Here is a 22,261-nt window from a genome sequence, read left to right on the forward strand (position 1 = left end):
TAAAGGAGATATAAAATAAATAACTTATATAAATTTTATTTTCTCGTAATTTCTAAGAAAAATAAGGAGATCAGTTAGTTGTTTAATAAGAAGATTACTTACAATCATCGTGCAACACTTGCACCCTATCGTCTCGAGTCACTCTCAGGTTGCCAGCTGTCAATACTTGATGATCCCTCGCCCGTTTCCATATCACCGGTCTTTCCTTAGCTCCTAGCACCACGCAAGTCAGCAGAGCATCCTCGCCACTCTTCACAGTGACAGCACCAGCCGGCGCCCTCATCCACGACTCCTTTGACTTGTTATCTTGATTATTGGTCAAAACTTTAACATCGCTTTTGATATCTGAAATGATTTTTTTAGCGATTAATTTAGAACCAAAAAAATAGGAGAACCGAGGTCTATATAGATAATAAGAAAAATTAAGGTTTAGTTTAAGTATATATGTATATCAAATTTTGTTAATTTGTTAGTCAAATATATGAATTACCATACAAGTTGCTGAGTTTACGAGTAATATAAAAATTTTCATATTATAATTTTCTTAAAAATTTTATATAATACACAGAAAAAACGCACAAATCGTCTAAATCACCTTATTAATTATTTTATATATATATATATTTTAATAATCGTGCCTAAATTCAGTTTTAAATACCTTTTTGTTTTACTGATTTAAAAAATTCTTATCTATGCTCTTAAAATTTTTAAGTACATAATATATATATAATGTTTCATAGAAAATTACAGTTCTCAACGCATATAAGTTTTGATGTGTCTATATCAATTGTGGGTACTTTTGGAAAATCAATTTGTTTGTCGTATAAAACTCGGTTACAAAAATAATAACCCATGATAGTCAACCCATGACAGATAATAGCATAAAAGTAATTTTTATTCACATTAAAAATTATAATCTTTTACAAATAAGAATAAGAAATAAGAATGATTACTTGCAATATAAAGAAATAAAACAGATATATTTTATTAATATATTGATTCCATTCAAATTGGAAGCCTACGCGGACCTGAACTTTAGTGGAGTCTTAAAAACCAGTTTTGACCCCCCCCCTCCTGATAAAAAAGTCATCTGGACCCTCTGTGGTCTCATCGCGAATATCAATGAACTAAAGTGGGGTCACAACATTAGCGGAGGCGTTTTTAACAGACGTATAAATTAATTTATTTTATAATTAAGTAAGCTCTTCTATTATTTGTAGATTATGTTTAAAATTCCAGTAATTATTTATATTTAGATAATCCGTTAAATTTCATGTATATTTTGTTTGTAATTATAATTACAATTATATATTTATTCTTTAGTATTCTTTCAAGTCAACTTGTTTGTATTACTTTTTAAAGATAAATGTTTGAATGTATTCGATAGATTTTGACTTGTGAAAAGCATTTAATAATGAACTATCAAAAAGACAGACAAATATTTTTTTTCCCTAAATAAACTTGAACTTCTCTTATTCATAAACGCTGTAAGTCGCACCATAAGCCGACGTCATTTAGATTCAGCTGTGCGTTCCAGCTGGTTGAAGGAATCACCGTAAATCGAGCGCTCAATTCACCCCACATATATGAATCAATCCGCATCATAGCAGCTTTTTATGATTTATATTGAATTCAATGTTCTGAATAAATTATTTAAGGGTTTTTATGCATAAATGATTTAGAGATTACGTAAAGGTTGGGTAAAGATATGTTTTGTGAATTGTTATTACCTTAGACAGTATTAGTTTCGTTAGTTTTTTTAGTATATATTTTAACTGAAGAGCGCTTAACTGCCGTTCCATATGTTAGTAGGTTAAAAGGAAGCCGTAGGTGATGAACTCGCCATTATAGTAACAACCTCGAGGTTTTACTTTAATCTCATTATAGTTAGTTGCTAGAATATTTTTTTATCATACTGATAATACTATGATATAGGAAAGATTATGATAGCTATCGAAATTTAGTTGTGTGCAGGGATAATATATTTTAAATTATCCCTATAATTTATAACATTGTAATGTATTATATCAAATTTTAAGCGTTAATAACCTTCGAGTTTTTGTTTGCAAATTTTAATTCAACTTCTGTTCACCTGAAGACTTCGGTACAATCGTATTTAAAGTTTTAAAAGTGATAATTTATTGAGAAATTAAAACTTCTAAGATATCAGGTGGAAAATTAAGGTATTGAATAATTTAAAAGAGCTTTAACCACAAATTACATTCGTACAATTCTAAGTTGATTTTATTAATTTTCATTTATTCTAAGCGATTGTATAAATATATATATTTATTAATATCAGTTCAAATATATATATACATGTTTCGAAAGATATTCTGTTGTATTAATTTTTTTGTATCTTATAAATCAAAAAGTTATTTAATATTAATATATAATCGCTATATTAAAACGTAAAGCAAAGACATTGTAATCATTTTAAAGAAAATTGCGCGAGCGTAATGTGACGGAAAATTTTATTTAGTCAAAGCATATTAATAAACACGCGTCTACGCGTCTATAACAGACTTCTAAGTCTAAGTCTGTTATTTTATATAAAATGTATTAGAAATACAATAAATTATTCAATATAAGCAATTCACACACCATGACTTTGAAGTACAGATATTATTTGATAATTCTTGAAGAAAATTTATTGCGTCTTTTGTTATTAAATGTCTAAAATAATGACATGTGTAATTAAGAACTAAACTTGATGTATCAATTAGTTATATCGAGAAGCGATCGTTCGGAGCGACCTATTTTCTATAATATTTCTCTACAAAGTAAGGTATACGTCTTTAAGAGCTAAACTATGATTTATGATGTATGTATGATGTATGTATGATCACACTAAACTTAAATTTTTAACCTTATGTCATTGAAAATAACGATTATTTTTGTTCAAATACCTTAAGTACGACAAGATATTAGTAAGTGTGCACGAAAAATTACACACATGGATGAGAAAACACACAAGCCTCCTTAGATATCATTAATTTACACGTCTTATAAATGGCCACTGTTAAAATCGTTTTCTTGTTAAGTTAATTTAATGCGACAAAAAATATTTCATCAAGCATTATAATATTGGCCATAAAAAATCTGAATTGACAATACCATATTGTATTCCTATCTCGTAATAAATGTATTTAAAAAAATATATATTTATATATTGGTCGAACTTTAAGCAAGTATGTCAGCCAGGCTTCTCATTTCACTCGCGACCTCTCGGCGTAAGATATCTTAAAAGTACACTTTTTCATTGTACCCATGTGATATTTTCTCTTTTTGTAACATTTTCATCTTCTTCTACGATGAAAACTTAGTTTTTTTTATAAGGGATTTTTTAAAGTCCATACGTAAACTTTTTTCAAATGGATTCTTTATTATTAAGGTTACTTGCGCGAGTCGCTGACAAAGCTCCGATGTTTAAGCGGATTCGGCACAATTTGAGCGTGACTTTTAAAACTTGACGTCTGATCGGAATTGTTCAGATTCCATTAATGATAGGTTTGAAAAAAGTTACCAAATATCTCGGATGCTTGTTATTTTTATACCAAACTTGTAGCGGGGCAGGTCTCACAAAAGTCTCTCTTATCTACATACGTGTACGTTATCTAAAATTCTATGAATACTCATTTAAAACAGACATCTTAATCTTGTTTGTTCGTCATCACGGGAAAATGTAAAATAAAATAATAAAACCGTAATAATACATAGTTAAATTTTAAATACTGTATACGGTTCTGTGCGTGTATGTGTGTATCTATAATCATTGGTAAGGTAATACAGCCGATTATAGCCTTGTCATTTCATAACTTTAATAAGTTCAGATTTGAATTGATCTCGTTGGAACCAAATATTATAAGTGAATCGGTGAGTACTTGACTAGATCGACATCTGTTTGACAAAGAACAATTGTGGGAATCTTTTCAAATTACTGTAATCTTCTTCAATTACTACAAACAGTATTATTTGAATTCATCATGTGAATTAATTCTGTTTGCAGTTCATGTAACCGAAGTTGCAAAAACTCAAACTTTTCATAAATATGTTTCAAAATCACAACCAGTTGCTGAAGAAAGTAATAAAGTTGCTGCTACAAAAGCGTGCTCCACTAAATGTAAATAAATTTCAAAAAAACCGCGTGCGATTAGCATCCGTAACAATATAGACATAATGATACATATTGCATGAACAGGAATTGACTTTGAAGAACGATTTTAAAGTATAATTCTGGTTGATGTAGAGGTATAAATATTTATAGTTGGGGTCAGAAATGCCTAATGGGGTCCCGTGGGACCATGACCCATATGAATAGTAATGGTGTTTTTATTCCCTTTGATATTTAAAAAAAAAAAAACGTCACAAAATGTCATTAATGGTCTTGAAGATTTAACATACACGTTAGATGTTCAAGAATCATAGTGCATCTAACAATATTATCAGTTCGAGTGAAAATACAAGTAATTACTAGTAAATAGATTTTCGGGTAACGGAGAATTAAAATCGATTCTGTTGTAATTGTTCTTAATCATCGTAATACAGAATTTCTGATTCCGTTTTAGACATGTTCATGTAACCTTCTATATAGTATATATGGATTTAAAAAAGCGTTTGTTCACAGAAGTACTTTATCTAAATGTTGGTAAACAGCACCGCTTCTAATTTGCCGCAGCAGAGAGCAACAAACAAATTAACCTCGGGTTTCAAAATATCATGTCAATTTATAATTAGTCAGAGATGTAGTCTATCGTAAGTAATGACACTGAAGTAAATTCTCTACGCTCATACAGCAGAGAGAAGCTATGTACATACATATATATATTGTATGTGTATAATATACGTAAGCAAATAACATTCATCGTTTAAACTCTTCACAGAAGAATAGTTTTCATTTATTACATTATGTGTACTTATCTGTGTTTATAATCAAGTCGTTTGGATTTATGATTCTCGTACTAGGTTTTAAGCAAACCAGTAAAAGTATTGATTGGTACGAGGACGTAGCGAAAATTATCACAAGTCTGAATGTTTTAATTGCGAAAATTTCTGATAACTTATTTCTTTCAATCTTCTTTTATTATTGAAGAAATCATGTACATGTTAGTACTTTATTATGAAATATAATGTTATTCGTCGATATGCGTCTAAAAAAGCAACAGTTTTATTACTTTGGCAAAGAGATAGACATATGAAAAAAAGAAGAATTCATTAAAGAGATGGTCTGTTTTACTGAGTGTTAATTTTGTTTTAAAAGTTTTCATTAAGCGCGCTACTCCTACCAGGTCTTTTATATAAATTGACGGTTATATTAATTAGGAATAGGTTAATCTGGAGCCAAGAACATTTTTTTTATCTTCTTCAATACCTCTTTTCTTTCATCGTGTAGTCTTAAACGTGACAACGTCTCTTTATTTTAACAATAAGGTAAGAGACTAAGATCTTATTTACTAATGTTTCTCTCTTAAATATGTTATAATTAATCTGTAAAATAAGAATTATCCATTTACGAAATAAAGACAATGTTTGAGTGGGATAATTACTTTTGCTATAATTTATACGTGTAGCTGTCTCGTGTCCTCGTTTAACCAAGTCCTTATTTAAATATTATATTTAAAATTCTAGTGTCACAATGTTAGTTGAAATTTTATATGCATATTTAGTAGGTCTGAGAATCGGGTAGTATCTATTTTGTCGATGCGTTGCCAAACTTGGTTTAAATATCACATAAAAATAATCATAATATCACATGAAAAGTTATCTCATACAAAGAGCTAATTGTAACCAAATTGTCGTCTTATCTGTGAAAGATTTGGGACATTTAATTTGGTTTTCACTCATAAGAGCACTAATTTCCACATTTTTATTCTTTGATTTGAGCTTACCACGTTTTTCACACCTTGTAAGCTCTCGAGAGGATAAACCATGCAGTTTGTTTGTGCTATAGATGAGCTAACAATAAATATCGTACACGCTAAGCACTAAGAGATTGCGGGAGCGATAATTAATTAATGATATATTTAATTTTGAGGAATAAATTATATAAAAAAATATAGCTGTTTTGTATTTTTATATTCGCTCATCGTTCACAGCGCTTCATACCTCTTTCATTGATTAACAAATCCTTCAACAGTGAACACTTAGGTACCATTATTTAGTTATTTTTTTCTCAATTCCCTAGAAATAATTTGTAGGGCAAAACAGCATAAGCCAAATCAGCTTGTTGTTCCTATAAATATATGAAGTGGGGTAATATGATTAAAACTTCTACTTTCTGATTCACGTTTATTATATTGGTTACATGTAATCACGGCAATACATTTTAATAATGTATAAATAATTATTATTATTTTGAAATATTTTTCAAAAAAACATTTTATAAATATTATTGTTAAGTAAATAATACGACGTTTACATTTGTATGCTATAAAACGGTGTACAATAACTGTGCTATACTTCGTTATTAAAGTAAGGATATATATGAAAACAATGGCTAAATCAGTGATGTCAGCTGAATTATTTTACAGAAGAAGATGCTTTGTATTCTAACACCAAAATGGAATATTTTTAGTTTACATTTTAACAAATATATTTATATGTATATAATTTCTTTCATATATTGTTCTGTAATTCAATCCGTTTATAATTTGAATGTAAAATTTTAACGTCCGAATGATCTTTTATGTGTTTCACTATTGTAAAAAAAATTAATGACAGGAATTTATTAATAATATTGTATAAAGTAGAGTGGAAACAAATAAAACATCTTATAAAATGAATACTAGTGTGCTTTTTGAAACTTATTAGTAAAAGTAAATTCAAATTCAAATCAATCTGAGCAAAATACGTGAACTAAATCAAGGGTTTGTTAAATACTTGAATCCCGGAGCGTAGACGAATGTAAACTATCTTAATACTATTATACGAATAGCACTAGTTGTACGCGGTATAAATATTTAGAAACTAACCAATAATCATGTTAAATTATCATGATAATTTTTATTTAATAACAAGGATAAGTGCCTAGTTTCTTTTTATTTATACCAGACGATTTAAGCTACAAATTAGTGTTAAAGGAGCATTATAATATAGGTTTTATAGTTTAATATTTCGCACCTTAGACCGTGAAAATCAATTCCGTTCGTCCCCATTATGGTTATCCGATTAAGTACTTATTCGCGGTTTAATTTTCTCGTAAGGTTTCTTTAACGAAAACAGATTCAAAGTAAAGAAATTACTAAATATTCAAGACAATAAGACATACGTAGTATTTTATCTAACACAGCAACTTTCTTACACTATTTAACTATTTTATGGACACATCTTAAACTTAGGAAACCATAAGATTTAATGTTTACGAAACTTAAGCAGGGAACTTTTTTATGATATTATATCGTCTTCATTTATTTTCTACTTAATTCTAAATGTAAAATCGTATCAACCTCCAAGCTTGTAATTATTTTCTCAACCGTGTCCCAAAGCAAACTATTTGTAACATACTTAACAAGATTTTCACAGTAAGCTAACAGATTCAATTCGATGAGAAAGCATTTATAGCCTTTAGAATTTATTAATACGTTAGAATTTCTCAATAAACGAAATTATCTTTATTATTGGGAACGTGCAAAATATACTATTAAGTGTAATGTGCTCACGTCCTCGGTTATTAGATATTTATAAGAGAATTTAATTATCAACATTCATAGACTCGCTATAATATTATAAAGGCTCTACTAGATAACTAGATAACTTGGCCATAAATACTGTTACATTTGAAATGAACAAAATATTACTTTTGGATCTGTCTTTTTTATACGACTGTTTATTGTGTTTAGTGATTTTTGCAAAATATTGGAAACTATTTTGTGATATCGATATAGTGTGGGGTAATAAAGAGATGCATTACCTAATCGCGTTACAAACTTGGATCCGATTACAATTACGTAATTTTTCATGCGTTTGGAATTAGTCAAATGTTTATGTACCAAGCTGTTGATAGGTACAATGAAACCTTTGTCCTCTGATAAAAGATCTTGTCATCCACTTAGTTCATACAGAAAAGGGGTCATTAAAGCGAGGAATAGAGACTTCGAACAAGTCCTGAACAAAAGCAGAAAAGCTAATATTCTGAGATGAAAATAGTATTTTAAAAGATGACTTAAGTCTTGTATTGTATAAGGGATGACCTGGTAATTTCTTAAAAGAAAACTTGAAAATGGAAAATACAATAAAAAACCTATTTAAAATGTAGAGAATATTTACAACTAAGCAATATTTTAACAAACAATACGACCCTCATTTATGCTGAAAGCTGTAATGAAATTTCCCAAATAGTCAAAAGAGTATAAGATTGGCACAAGTTTATCACGATTACCATTTTCAGTAAGCCAGAGTGAGCTTTTCAGCAAAAGTTGTTGTAGGGTCATAACGATCGTTTCACCAAATCCTGGTAGAGACCAAACTTTCTGCACTTCATCAGAACTGAAGTTTGACTGTCCTGTTGTCCTCATTTTAATTTACTGGATTATGATTAATGGTTAGTTTTAGAGAATAAAACTTGCTCTTAAATCCACAACTATTTGGAGCCCCTGATTAGTACATACGACTGGCAGTGAAGAAACTTCCCTAAGAAATATTTCTTGCTGAAATTAACAACTGGACTTATCGAGTAAAAGACTGTATTAAAATATGTTTTCTAAGTTTCCAATGTTGTTATATGAATGTAAAAATCTAACAAAGTGTAAAAGTAACGAATGTTAGAATAAATAAACAAATGTTTTTTTTTCTTTGTAACACCACGCAAGACAACAGTGGGAGAATAAATAGTCAAAATGATTTTATATATCAATAAGATAAACAAAACACTTCAAAGTATTCGTTTTTATGAAGAATAAAATACTGAAGAAAAAGGAAATTATAAAGTAGTCTCCAAACAAACAAATAATTAAATAAATTTTGACATTGTCTTTCAACCTATATTATATTTTGTTGAGCACATTGGTAGCGACGCGGTCAGGAGGCACAATTACTTTGATTCTGGCTGATAAAAAATGAGAGATCCCTTTTGTTGGACATTCGCAGCTACATACGGCTTCTAAAATAGAATGTCAACTTCTTATCCTCTTCATAAGTAGCTTAATTTTAGTTATATTTTGATATTGTTGTATATTTTGAAGACTTTGTTAGAGTGATGGCATAATAGGAAGAAGAGAAAAAAATATATCGTCGAACGCGAGAACATATAGTGAATTAAAAAAAAACAGAAAATGTAAAACAAAGTATCTTTAATCCAAAATGCTTAAAGTTTTTAAATTATGAACGAATGTTTCCTTACCGTGTGTAGTCAGATTTCATTGAAAAGACGCATTTACTTTATTTGTGGACGTCCGAATTGCCGAATCTGGGATGATTCATACCTATTGTCCACGTGACAAAGAAACAGTGTATTGACTTAGTACTAATTGTATTTATTTGGATTTGCGCTTATGGATCCTTTGTCACCTTTGTCGGATTCTCGAAAATGTGTTCAATTCTTTGATTGTGTTTTTATTTTATGTACAGAAATAACTCGACTTGATATATATAAGCAATGCAAATACAACATATTGATATTTTATTGCTGAGAAAAATTTTTCTTTTTCATTTTCATTATACTAATCATGTTAAATAAAATGCAATAAAAAAGCCATACAAGTAATAACAATATTAAACAAAGAATTTTTATTTTTGAAAACCACATCAAGAAAATGCGAATATTAAAGTTTAAGGGTAAATTTCATTTGCTCCAAAGGCCCTGTGATATTGAAAAGCGGAATCAATTTTAAGCCTCGTTCTTAACTTTTTACAGCTCACCGCGGCAGGGGATAAGATATCGAAGCACTATGATTATATAATCTCACTGATCGACTTCATCATTTGTGAGGATCTCGTCACACAAAAAATCACTCGCCGGTTTGTTTTACGTAAACTTATGATTTATTAACTGACATATTACTGATAAATAAAACTTATATTATCGGATCACTACGATGTTTTTTATTATTTCGAACCGTGCATGCAGCAACCGTGATCACAGTCAGACGAGGTGAAAACCTGCCGGGAGTAGGTACAAAATAATAAATAGGGAGAGTCATCTTAATAAAACTAATATAGTTTTATTAAAATGGATAATCGCGAAACTTACATCCCATTAAATTAATATTATTTTATAAAAATTCCGACGTTAACCGTATAATCCCGATTATGTAGTTTTAAAATAATAAAATCCTCGTAGTATATCCGAAAATATATTAGTTTCATTTAAATGAATAAAAATCACGAAAGTCATAGATATCACTATACTATATACTGTTTAGATATAAATGAAGTGAGTTGGAAAATTCTGTTTTGAAATAAATTTGTTTGTAAGTAGTAGAGTATTTTTTATAACTTAGGTTATAAGTCGTTTAAGCTCCGTAAGTACTTAAGACTTTACACCCAAACTTTTAACATCAAGAACAACACGTTAAGTGGTGTTATAATATTACTATTCAGTTTTAAATACGGCTTTAGTTTATACTTACATTAATAGCAGAGGTAAACTGACTAAGCTATTTGTTGGACGATGTTCTGTTACAAGAAACTGAATAACATCGTTTACAAATTCAGTGTGAAACAACTTAATATACGTGAAAATAATTATATCTTAGACCTTCTATAAATGTCACGTAAATCTGACCCTGAATAATTGTGAAATGGTCTGAAATGGGATGGTCCATTATCTCTAATGGGTGATACTCCTAAAGTGTAAGACGACTTTAATACCTTACAATTATCCATTATGAAAGTCGCTGGTGTTTGGCACTTCTTGACTATAAAGACGGGATTTGTTACTATATTAAGGCTTAATGTCGAAGAAATTAACATTACACTTACATACTAAACGACGTTTCAGTAATTCATACTGAGACACAACTTTTAGTTTTGGTTTCATTTACGTTGAAACAAAATAGAAAGTTTCATATTTTTATATGTGTTTGGTTGTCGTGTGTTGTAAATTTCAATGTGAACATAAATTTGTAGATGTGGTTGATATAATAACGAGTGAGTCAACTGTAATGAACACAGGAGTTGCCGCTGAACTCTGTACATTTACGTAAATAACGACCTTATTACACGAGGCTGGGAGTGAGAATGGAGTGTGACAAATTACTAAGGGTGAAGATTAATTTAGGTATAATGAAAGGCTTAAACGTATTAAGTTCATGTAATTTACTTACTAAGGTTCGTGAATCTAATGTAAATGTTTTAAATTATCTTAAATCGATGGTTTGTTTTTATCTGTATTTAGAGTGTTATAATGTAACCTTTTAAGGCTCACCTTGAGATTTTGATTCTGTGAACGCTAACAGGCAAACCAGAGTGACACAGAATGGTAGCGCCTTCATCTGAAAAGAATTAGCAATGTTAAATATTTATTTCAATGCATAGTCATTGGTGTTTTAAAGCATAAGGATTTAATAGTTTCTACCGAGACATTATTTTCAACTCATCTAAATGTTAGGTCTTTATTTTATATATTAGAAAAATACCCCGAGGACAGTCCGAGAGGGGAGGCGAAAGAACTGTCCACTGGTCGATGTAAACGGCGAAAACGGCGCGAATACGGATTTGAAATGCCCTACGTGCGGGAAAAATTACAAGAGACGAGCCTGGTACATTAAACATCTAAAAACACATAATGGTGTTGAAGCACGACAATCGTCGGTAAGTTCTTCAACTTTCACTGCGGATAGAGTTGACCCTCATGTATCCCATGGTGAACCATTAACTGGAAACTACCAGGAGTCCATTGACATCCGGACACGTCTTAGCATTCCAAACATGAAACAATCGACTTGGAAAGTTCACGACGACAATTTAGCGGACCTGTTAGAGCATCCGGGCTCGAAGCAGGATTTGAACTCGCGAGTAGAAACTTTTCAAAATACTATTTACGACTACTTTAACGAGCAATATCCACCTCGAAATCATTACGCTCGCAAAAATAAAGACAATTCTTTCAAGATAAAAATGAGGAGGAAAATACGGGAATTAATAAAAAATCTACGTATAGCCAAAGCCCTAGGCGACAATCACCTTAGTCATCAACTAGCTAGGGCGTTAAGATCAATTCTAAAATTAATTCAAGGAATATCGGCGCAAACCGCAGAAAATCGCGATAATTTTGACCGGGCAAAACAGGAAGTAGATTTTGATAAAAACCCTTTTGAGTATTCGAAAACTATTTTTAAGAAAGAACGCGGACAGCTTCTCTTGACCAATGAACAAATTTACGATCATTTTAAGAGTACATACGAAGTGCCTAAAAGTGTAAGACTCTATGCGGATCCCAACGATCAAAAACCTGGAATTCCTCGTTTCGATTTCCACGGCATTCCTCCAACGCTAGATGAGATAAGTATTCAGATAAAGAAAAAATCGTCTAAATCTGCGCCGGGACCCGATGGTATCTCATATATAGTCTTTAAAAAATGTCCATCGGATCGTAAACATCTCACATATATATACGATAAAATCTGGTCAAGGCAGCAAATCCCGGAGTGCTTCGGGAAAGCAATTTTTGTCCTCATTCCCAAAAAAGATCGAGTCACAGATCCGAAAGATACTAGACCGATAGCCTTAACAAATACTATATCCAAAATCTTTTTCTCAGTTCTACAAACGAGAATGACGCGATTCATGCTCAGCAACAGGTATTTTAGGCCAAATCACCAGAAAGGGTTTTTACCCGGAATTTCTGGATGCCTAGAACACAACACTTTGCTGTCGGAGAGTTTAAAAGATGCTAGGAAAAGCGAGAGGCAAATTACAGTTTGTTGGATAGACTTAGAGAACGCGTTCGGGTCGATACAACACGAATTGATGCTATTCGCGCTGAGATGGTACAACTTTCCACCCCTAGTTACCGATATGATCGCGTCGTACTACAAAAAATTAAAGTTTTCTATAACAACTAAAGAAGGCTTCAAAAACTTTTTGTTACAATGTAGGACTATTTCAAGGTTTCTTGTTTGTCTCCAATTGTATTTAATATTGTAATTAACATCTTAGTAGATAAATTAACCAGCAACGAGAAAAAATGGGGGTATCGGTTCAAGTTTAATAATAAATACACGGAATCCATTTTAGCCTTCGCTGACGATCTTGCAATACTGACACGTAACCCCAAACACTGTCAAGTACTATTAGATGAAGTGGATAGATTCTGTGAGTGGACGGATGGATTGAGGACAAAACCAAGTAAATGTCACTATTTGTGTCTCGGTGGGCAGAGTACAAGATACACCTCATACGATCCGGGATTATCGTTAGGCGCTCAATGCGTTTCTACGGTTACAGAAAATGCTCCTTTTAAATTTCTCGGTCGGAAGATTGATAATATAGGTCGTACTCCATCTTTAGAAGGTATAGTAGATAGCTTTTTAAACGATCTCAACAGGGTAGATAACCAACAGATCAGTAACGTTAAAAAAGCTTGGATCTATAATTATCTAACTTCACGTTTAAATTGGCCTTTCCTCGTTTATGATTTTAATAAAACCCTTTTGTCAAAGCTAGATGCAGGCGTCATAAAGATGTTGAAGTTGTGGCTCGGGCTCGCGTTAACGGCTGATTCATCGGCTTTATTTAGGGATCGCAATAGTTTTGGGATGAGTCTAAAAAGGCCATCGGAGCTCTACAAATACCAGAGAGTTTCCAAGAGATACATCCTGGGGAAATCCCAGGATGACGTCGTTACATCGCTCCCAAAAGACAAAGATGCCCCAGAGCTAGGGTCAAGGCTTCAATTCCACAAGGAGTTTATGATAGGAGCGCAAAAGCAACAGAGTAGGGTTAGGATCAAGTAGGAAGGTCCAAGATACGGATATATTGAAGTCTTTTATTCGGCAAGACGAGAATGATAAATATAAGATCCATGCAATAAGTTTAGAAATGCAGAACGAGTGGTTAGACATAGGAGATTTTTGCATCCCATTAGCACTAAAATGGCGCACCTTAATCCATGATTGGTCGCCAGCATTGCTAAAAAATCTCAATGCGTTCCAGATGACTCTCCCAGATCAAAGTAATTTAGTAAGATGGGGTAAAGGTACCGAAAAGACTTGCTATATCTGTGGGAAGGCAATTGGAACTGCTAGGCACTTGTTAGTGGGATGTAAGGTACTCCTCGATAGCGGTCAGTACTCGCGTCGTCACGATAAGGTTCTGGAAATCATACGTGAAGGGGTTAGTCTTTCGGTAGCCAGAGCGCAAAAGGAAATAACTACAAACGAGCGATCAGTAGGTTTTGTGAGAGAGGGCACTAGGGCTATAAAAACAAATGTCAAGCCTTACTCCATCCTTAAAGCGGTTACGGATTGGACTATAATTATGGATTCGTATGAAAAACAATACAAAATCCCCGAGGATATTTGTGCGTCGGCCTCCAGACCAGACATATTTATGTATTCGCGAATCTTAAAGCGCGTTGTGATGATAGAGCTTACGGTTCCTTGGGAAACCAACATCCCCAAAGACAATACTATCAAGGTCAACAAATATTACGAGCACACAAACGAACTCACTCGAAATAAGTTCGTCGTGGATTTATACGCGGTAGAAGTGGGAGCGAGAGGTATAACGGCTAAATCTCTCTACAACCTACTAAAAGACTTGGGCCTGTCCAGAACTCACATCAATTCGTTCTTGGAACGTACCTCGAAGGCAGCCCTAGTAGGTTCTTTTCAAATATGGTTAGGTAGGGAGAGGAGCTTGGACAGTGGAGGTGAGCGTTTAACGCGCGTTAGTTAGGGGCCCCTTAAACCTACACCTGGGTCGCAAGTCCCAGGCACTGTTGAAGCTCCACTCCCTGCAACGCAATGGACCCGGCACCCGCATGGTGAATCCATTGAATGCTAAGAGGTTTCGTCTCGTCTTGTAGAAAATAATCCTACTACTATTATAAAGGCGAAAGTTTGTAAGTATGGATGTATGGATGTTTGTTACTCTTTCACTTAAAAACTACTGAATGGATTTGAATGAAACTTTACCACAATATAGCTTATACATCAGAATAACACATAGGCTAAAATTTTTGAAGTTTTTAATGTGAGGTCGTAAAAAAACCACATTTTTTGCGCTTACATTGCAAACGCTGACTGAATCCTACAAGATAGATCAAAACAATTTACTACAGTATTGTACAACTTAAAAAGGTCTACAAAAATGTCCTTGATGGTATATGTTTATCTCTTAGGAATAACCCACAATAACCATTTTTTATCCTTTACTTTGTACGAGAAATAATGGCTTATTTACGAAGCGATTTTAAGCAATACTGTATTAATCCTTATCCAATTAAGTATCTTAAATACATTGTGCATTTAATAAAGATCAATATGGCTTTTTACAGCATGTAAATTTAATAAATATTTTCGAAGATATCACAGATTTAAAATGCAGAGTCATAGCAATTTCGGCGATAAATACCGTTTCGGTGATAAATACCGGCAGCGGCGCCAGGCGAAGGGGGCGTGGGGGGAGCGGGGTAGGTGCGGTGGGGAAGAAGTGGCTCATCGCTGAGTGCGCGACTCGAACGCGGGCAGACGCGTGAGGGCAGACGTCGTTGACGGTTGTGTCCGTTTTGCGAATTTTCAAGGCACTAGCGATTTGATAAAAACGTATGGTCGCCTACTTTAAGTAATATAGGCCTAAGGTTAGTTATTGCCAGGTTTCTTTTTGGTTAGGAGTTACACGTACAAAAAGATACTTCATTTTTAAGAATTACTTCATTGATAATTCAATAACTATATAGATAGGTTATTTACCGTTAATTATAACAAATTATATAAATAGGTTAATTATAACGAATTACTTCATTGATAATTGAATTACTATATAGATAGGTTAATTAAATAGGCAAGGATTGCATTAAAGTACAATCATAACAATATTACCGTACTCTATTTTTTGGAAGTATAGAAACAACACGTACTTACGAATTATGCCGCGGAAGCGTAAGTCTAATCTTTCCCAAAGCTCTAATAAAGCTCGAACTATGAAAGTAGCTAGACTTAACGAGACGTTTCCACAAGCCGAACTGCGAAGGCTTAAACAAGCAGAGCGTGAGGCAGCTCAAAGAGCTGCTGAGACACCAGAGCAGTCCCAAGATAGACGTCGACAGCATGCTGAGTATCTAGCATCTCAATGGGCTGCAGAGACACCCGAACAGTCTCAAGCTCGACGTCAACAGAACGCTGAATATCGGGCATCTCAACGGGCTTCTGAGACACCCGAACAGTCCCAGGATCGACGTTGACAGCATGCTGAGTATCTAGCATCTCAACAGGCTGCGGAGACACCCGAAGTCCACGCGAACGAAGTCGCGGGCAAAAGCTAGTGTGTTATAAACGAAAATCCAATAATTAAAAAAGCTTATCTTTAAAAATGTCAGCATTTCTGAACTCTATTCAGTGGTTTTATTAAAAAGGAATTCTTTTTTGACGCGGCATTAAGGTCGAGTGCTTAATCCAGACACTAGATGGCGTTACGGGGACGTAATTGCATCCGCCATGATTGCGGTTGGCGGGAATTTAACAGTTTTTTTTTTTACTTTTTCTGAATGAATATCGTGATAAAGCAGAGTAATTGTTAATTGAAATATTGATTGAAGTTCGCGTCATTGTAATTTTATGGAACGCAGCAATAGTTTTTATTACAATGTGATATTTTTAGACGTATTGTATAATATTGCTTTAAGTAATTATGAAAATACTTCGCCATATAACTCTAGTTTCGAATTGACAGAAGCTGTTAGCCCTATTGACTTTTACAGCGTCACCGGGAGGGGTGGGCGGCCCGATGGGACCTACCCGTTTACTTCGGGCCCGAAGGGCCCGAATGATGGGTGCGCCCGTCCCAAGGGTGCCTCTAAGAGGCCGGACCTCGGCTTAGGACGTCGTTGTTGTGGAGGATGGAATCGGATTTTGGATTGCCTGACGTCCCCCGACGGCAGAACGCCGGAGCGACGTGTATGACACGGGACCTCGTCTTCGCCGGCGAAGACGATCGTAATATAACGCTAACATTTCCATCGTTGTAATTTAAAAAGTTTTTATGAGTTATCATCTTGTGAAAGGTCAATTAATATCAATATGAATTAGAAAGTTTAATTGCTTCCAGCGTCTGATGGACAAAATATATAATAATTGTGTTTAGTCTTGACTTCAGAGCACTTTGAAATTTCACTTTACTGAAAACATTAACTTGCTTTTTGTACTTTAGTCGTTGTTTCTAAATTGGTTATGTTCATTGAACTTTTAATTTCTTTGTCCGATTCGCTGAGAAAAGTTAATCTAATAGCATTTTCCGTTGATGTTATACACAGTAAAAATAATTTAATAATTTAAATATTTTAATGAATACTAAAATTAAATCTTCTGTTATTTACACGAACTAAAAAAATAATATTTAGATCTATAAATCAACAATTTCACACACTTCCATACAAAACATATATACTAGAAGTCTTTCGATAATCATTTCCAGATCAGTTTTAGGAAAACACCTAACAATGTTACCTCTTTAATAATGTTACCCAGGGTCTTACAATGTATATACCTGTTTGGTTAATTTTATTCTGTTTTTTTTCTTTTGTAAGCCTTCCTAAGGGCAGTGACACAATATTGTATAGTCTAAACGTTTCAGTCAGTGAATATCATTGAAAGACGTTAAGCCAAAGATTACTTCTCAAAAAAAAAAAAATAAGCAGACAGTTAATATTAAAAAAAAAATTTGGCTCTTCATATAAAATAAATCGTAATTATGATAAAACAAATAGAGCCTTCGATTTCAGGAACCCACAAATATACTAAGTGCACGCGGTACAGATTACACGAACTTGTTTCTAGTTTCTGCTGCGTCACATCCCGTGATTAGCGTGAGATTTCTTATCATCGTGATATAAGAAGTCTTCGCTGTAATTTTAGCAAAATTGCGTTTTTCCCGCCAATGCATTTTGCTAAGTAACCTTACGTAAGGTATTTCGTAATTCTTTAAGAAGTATGGATTATGTTTTAGTGTGTTGGGAAACATATCACTATAATTCTAAGTGTTTTATGGAAAAATAAAAATTATCTATGGTCACATATCCCCGGTTAACTTTGTCTATAACTAATATCTATTTCAATAAGTTTTCGATTGCTTAAAATTTTAACTAGTACTGAATGTGCATGAAGAAAATATAAAAAAAAATTAAAAGATTCTGAATTTTGCAAAATTTATGTTATAGCAGAAATACGAAAACTAACAGCGACAGTGTATTGGTTCAAGATTCAATCAAAGGACTTATATGTCGAAATATGAATAGCAGTCAGAGCGCACGTTGATCAAATCACTTTTAGTTGAATGTGTACTATTTAAGTTAAACACAAACTGTTTGATTGCTGTGGTCTGAATAATTAAACCGTGCAATTTGTACCGATCGTTATAAAACACGACCCAGCTTACCGGCTTAGAACGTTGTATGAGAAATTTCCTGGAATAATATCCGATAAATAAAATCGTTATCGCTAATGTACTTGTACTTTTTATGTTTTATTTGAATTAATTTATAGTTAACATTTTTTGATATTTAATCATGAAATATGGTGTTAGGTTTTGGCGTAAAAGATTTGTTATAATACTTAAAAGGACATGATATAAAATATGTATTTTCAATTGCGACAGTTCATTGAAACAGTCTTTGACTTCCAACTCAAATAGAGAGACGTTATAAGTTTCTCTGTGTATGTATCTGTCTGTGACGTCGTAGTTATGAAAAGGATTGAAAGATTTACAGGCGTTTTTTAAAGCAAGTTCCGTGGCGGTGATTTTAACTTTAAAGAAATCAGTAACACCGAAAGAATAAAATAAAACAAAGATTGCTTTATATCACAAAATTAAAAATAATGACAGAACTCAGTAGCAAAATCATATTATGAATTCGAGATTAATTAAAATCTCAGCACACGGCAACAACAGAAACAATTAAGATAAACTTATTATTTAACTTATTAATAACAAGGACCATCTGACAGACATTCACACCTCGTCTGCCCGTGGTCACGGTTGCTGCAAAGTAACCGAAACGTCGGGAATATGTAGTTTTTAAATAATAAAATCCGCGTAGTAAATCCGAATAATACTAGTTTCATTTAAATGAATACTCGCGAAAATCTTATTTCTCATTAACTTATTATCTGATAAACAAATTTTAATTCGCAATGCTTTTTAAAAGTAAATGTTTCTTTTAGTATATACGAGTAGATATTTTTATAATGGCTTCGTATCTGTAGTTTGATGAAAAAACTTTGATCAACTGGCCACATGAACGGCGGCCGTTTAGGAGATAACGAAATAGATTTATACACAGCGAGATAGTATACATAATTCAGCGGTGTATCTCGGTGAGATATGGCATAGTTATTTGAGCCGGTCTGTTGTTTATTATTTGATGTATTTGTCGTCTTTGTTGCTTAACTAATATCTTAGTGAAGTTAGCATTCAAATAGGAATTCGTTTAAAGCTCTACATATATTACAATATTCTAACAAGTCTCTTGTATGTAACTGTTACATTGATGACAAGTTGAATGCAATTGTCATTATTAAACTAAGGTTCATTAATGTTCCATTATTTGCAGAATAAGTAATAAATAGTTTTTTTTTTCTATTCTTATTAGTTTTTTCACTACAATCTCGAATGTAGGTTACGTGAAAGAGAATGCGCTGATTCGTTACGGTTTTTAAGACCCTTGGAAAATTTATTAGACCGGAATATAAGTGAGGTCTTTTCAGTCTGTAGTTTTTGTATACTAATATTTTTATGACAAATGTCAAAATATATACATATATTTATTTATTTTAATATCTTAAATTTTTAATTCTTTTTTTAATTATATTCCTATCGAAAATCATATTGTGCATACTACGGCAGTTGCCTTAATTACATATGCATTTATTTATGTTATTCCAGTACAGCTGAAGCCTTTATCTTTTTTTTAATTACGTAGGTATAGAATGTACATATGTAGGTATAGAATGATAAAAAAACCTTTTTTGTTATTTCATTGAAGACCTTTAATTTTATTTTTCCAATGTAACTAAACACACATATATTCTCTGTAAATTGTGATTGCCTCTTTAAATTATTTAAAATAAAACACTCTGTGTAAACGTAAATGAGACAAATATAAAACCTTATTTCTGCACTGGATGTTGTCCAATTATCAGAGGCAATGTTAATAACAAAAAAAATTAATATTACAAAATTATATATGTTACATTGTTTTCATATTGCGTTGTTTAATTTGCCAAATGGCAGGAATTGTAACGATCGATCGTTTAATATTAATAGGTTAAATACGGAAATTACCTTTTGTGATGGGACTAAACCCTTAGCGGATCTTTCAGATTATCTTTAGCTTTCATACGAGACCTGAAACAATTATAATATAGTTTAATTCGGATGGATAGAATGGAAAGCCACGGATTTGTAAGACTAATTGCTTCCCTAGTAATATGTGAGGGAAGATAAGATTAACTCCCCGCGGCTCTGAACTTGAATATTATTTAAAATATGAAGATTTGTGTACAATTGTCTCTGCGTAACTTTCTGTTAAAGCTATATGATTACTTACTAGATTTCATTTAATAATGTATCTATGTTTTTTTTTAGACTAGTATGTATCTCTTTCTTTTGAATTAAAAAAAATACCTTTGCATTACGTCATTTATTAATCTATAACGGGTTTGAATAATAAATAAACCTACCACAGGCACTTTCATCACCTCTTTGTCTCTCACTTATAACATTATATGGAGTTCATTCAGAAACTGATATTAGAGAGTTTTACCTTAAATTAAAACTTACCTATTATTTTTTCATCAATATCCGGAATCCATCTTGAGTCAAGCGACCATCTTTCTGCCTTTCGCCAGCAGTTTTAGTACCTCTCTGTATAGGCGGCGCCACTTTCTTTATATTGAGACTTATATAAAACACCCAACTCATGGATATTCTTCATTATAAGACTCATGATGCACCAGGTAGATTTTACCTGGATTCCGGATATTGATGAAAAAATAATAGGTAAGTTTTAATTTAAGGTGAAACTCTCTATTATTTGTTTCGTATCAATATCCGGAATCCATCTTGAGTGATATGTTTGTTATCTCCTGGTGTTTTATAGAAATTGTTGACGCTATAATGTGTAGTAGATTAAGGTGAATATAAAAATTTTATATTAGATTGATTTCTATAACATATTTCCATGAACTGGGTTGAAATAATGAGAAAGACATAGATGATGAGTTCGAATTACGTGAATTATAATCAATTAATTCCCTCTGGTAGTAATTTTGCAAGGTGAGAATCATTTTCCAATTACTAGTTGCTAGTATTTGATCTATAGGAAAGCTTTCAATAAAATTAAGGGAAGTCACGGCTGATCTTACTGAGCCTGGTGACGCTCCAATATCAGCATCTTTTAAAAGTGACTTCACCCATCCACCAATCATTGTTCTCGAAGCTGGTTTTACCATACCTCTCGGTGTGATAAATAAGTGACTTAAATCTTTTCGTCGATCCGAACTCAGAGTCAATACTCTTTTAATCCAAAAGTTCGTGTTCGAGTTTTGAATGGGATGCGGTTTTAACCTCCATCCGGATTGACTATGGTTTGCATTGTCGGTTTTGGAACCAAAAGCTGGCCAAAAGATCAAATCATCTTCCTCATATAATAAACTCTGATTATCAATTCGCAAGAGCGTGAGATCATGAATTCTACGACCCGAAGCAAGTAACAGAAGTGTTGCGGCATGCCTTGAAACATCGAAAAGGCTATTTTCATTAGGATTGTGCGAACTCATATAATCTTGTAGCTTTTTTGGGTTCCAGATAGGTGGCTTTGCCAATTTTTGCGTGAGATTGATATTGCTCTTAGAATATGTTTAATAAAGAAATCCGACGATAGATCTACCGATTTATGTACAAGAATAGTTCTATATGCTAGACCTATATCGCAATGAAGATGAGCTAGGTACCGCGCTACTCTACTTCCGTTCGGAAATTTATGATCTACTGAATTTAAATCACACCACTTCTTCCATCTTATCCATGCTGGTTTATATGTATTCAATATAGAATCTCTCCAGCATGACCGAAGCAACCGTTGCTCAGACTCCGTCCATCCTGTTAA

General features: G+C 32.7%; 1 protein-coding gene across 5 annotated transcripts in view; it reads right to left on the reverse strand.

Annotated features, from left to right (window-relative positions):
- The window catches only part of LOC116771268 (Ig-like and fibronectin type-III domain-containing protein 2), an 82,045-nt gene that overhangs the window by 15,659 nt on the left and 44,125 nt on the right, over window positions 1–22,261 (reverse strand). For 4 of the 5 annotated variants that reach the window (XM_061523111.1, XM_061523110.1, XM_061523109.1 and 1 more), the window contains exons 2-4: window positions 20,437–20,499; window positions 11,363–11,429; window positions 103–345 (exon numbers count right to left, since the gene is read on the reverse strand). In XM_061523111.1, coding sequence (XP_061379095.1) covers window positions 103–345; window positions 11,363–11,429 — 310 coding nt within the window. In that variant the 5' untranslated portion in view covers window positions 20,437–20,499. The remainder of the gene's footprint in view (window positions 1–102; window positions 346–11,362; window positions 11,430–20,436; window positions 20,500–22,261) is intronic. The other variant, XM_061523108.1, reaches the window with a different exon arrangement.

The sequence above is a fragment of the Danaus plexippus genome, chromosome 17 (assembly GCF_018135715.1).
Source record: "Danaus plexippus chromosome 17, MEX_DaPlex, whole genome shotgun sequence".
NCBI lineage: Eukaryota > Metazoa > Arthropoda > Insecta > Lepidoptera > Nymphalidae > Danaus > Danaus plexippus.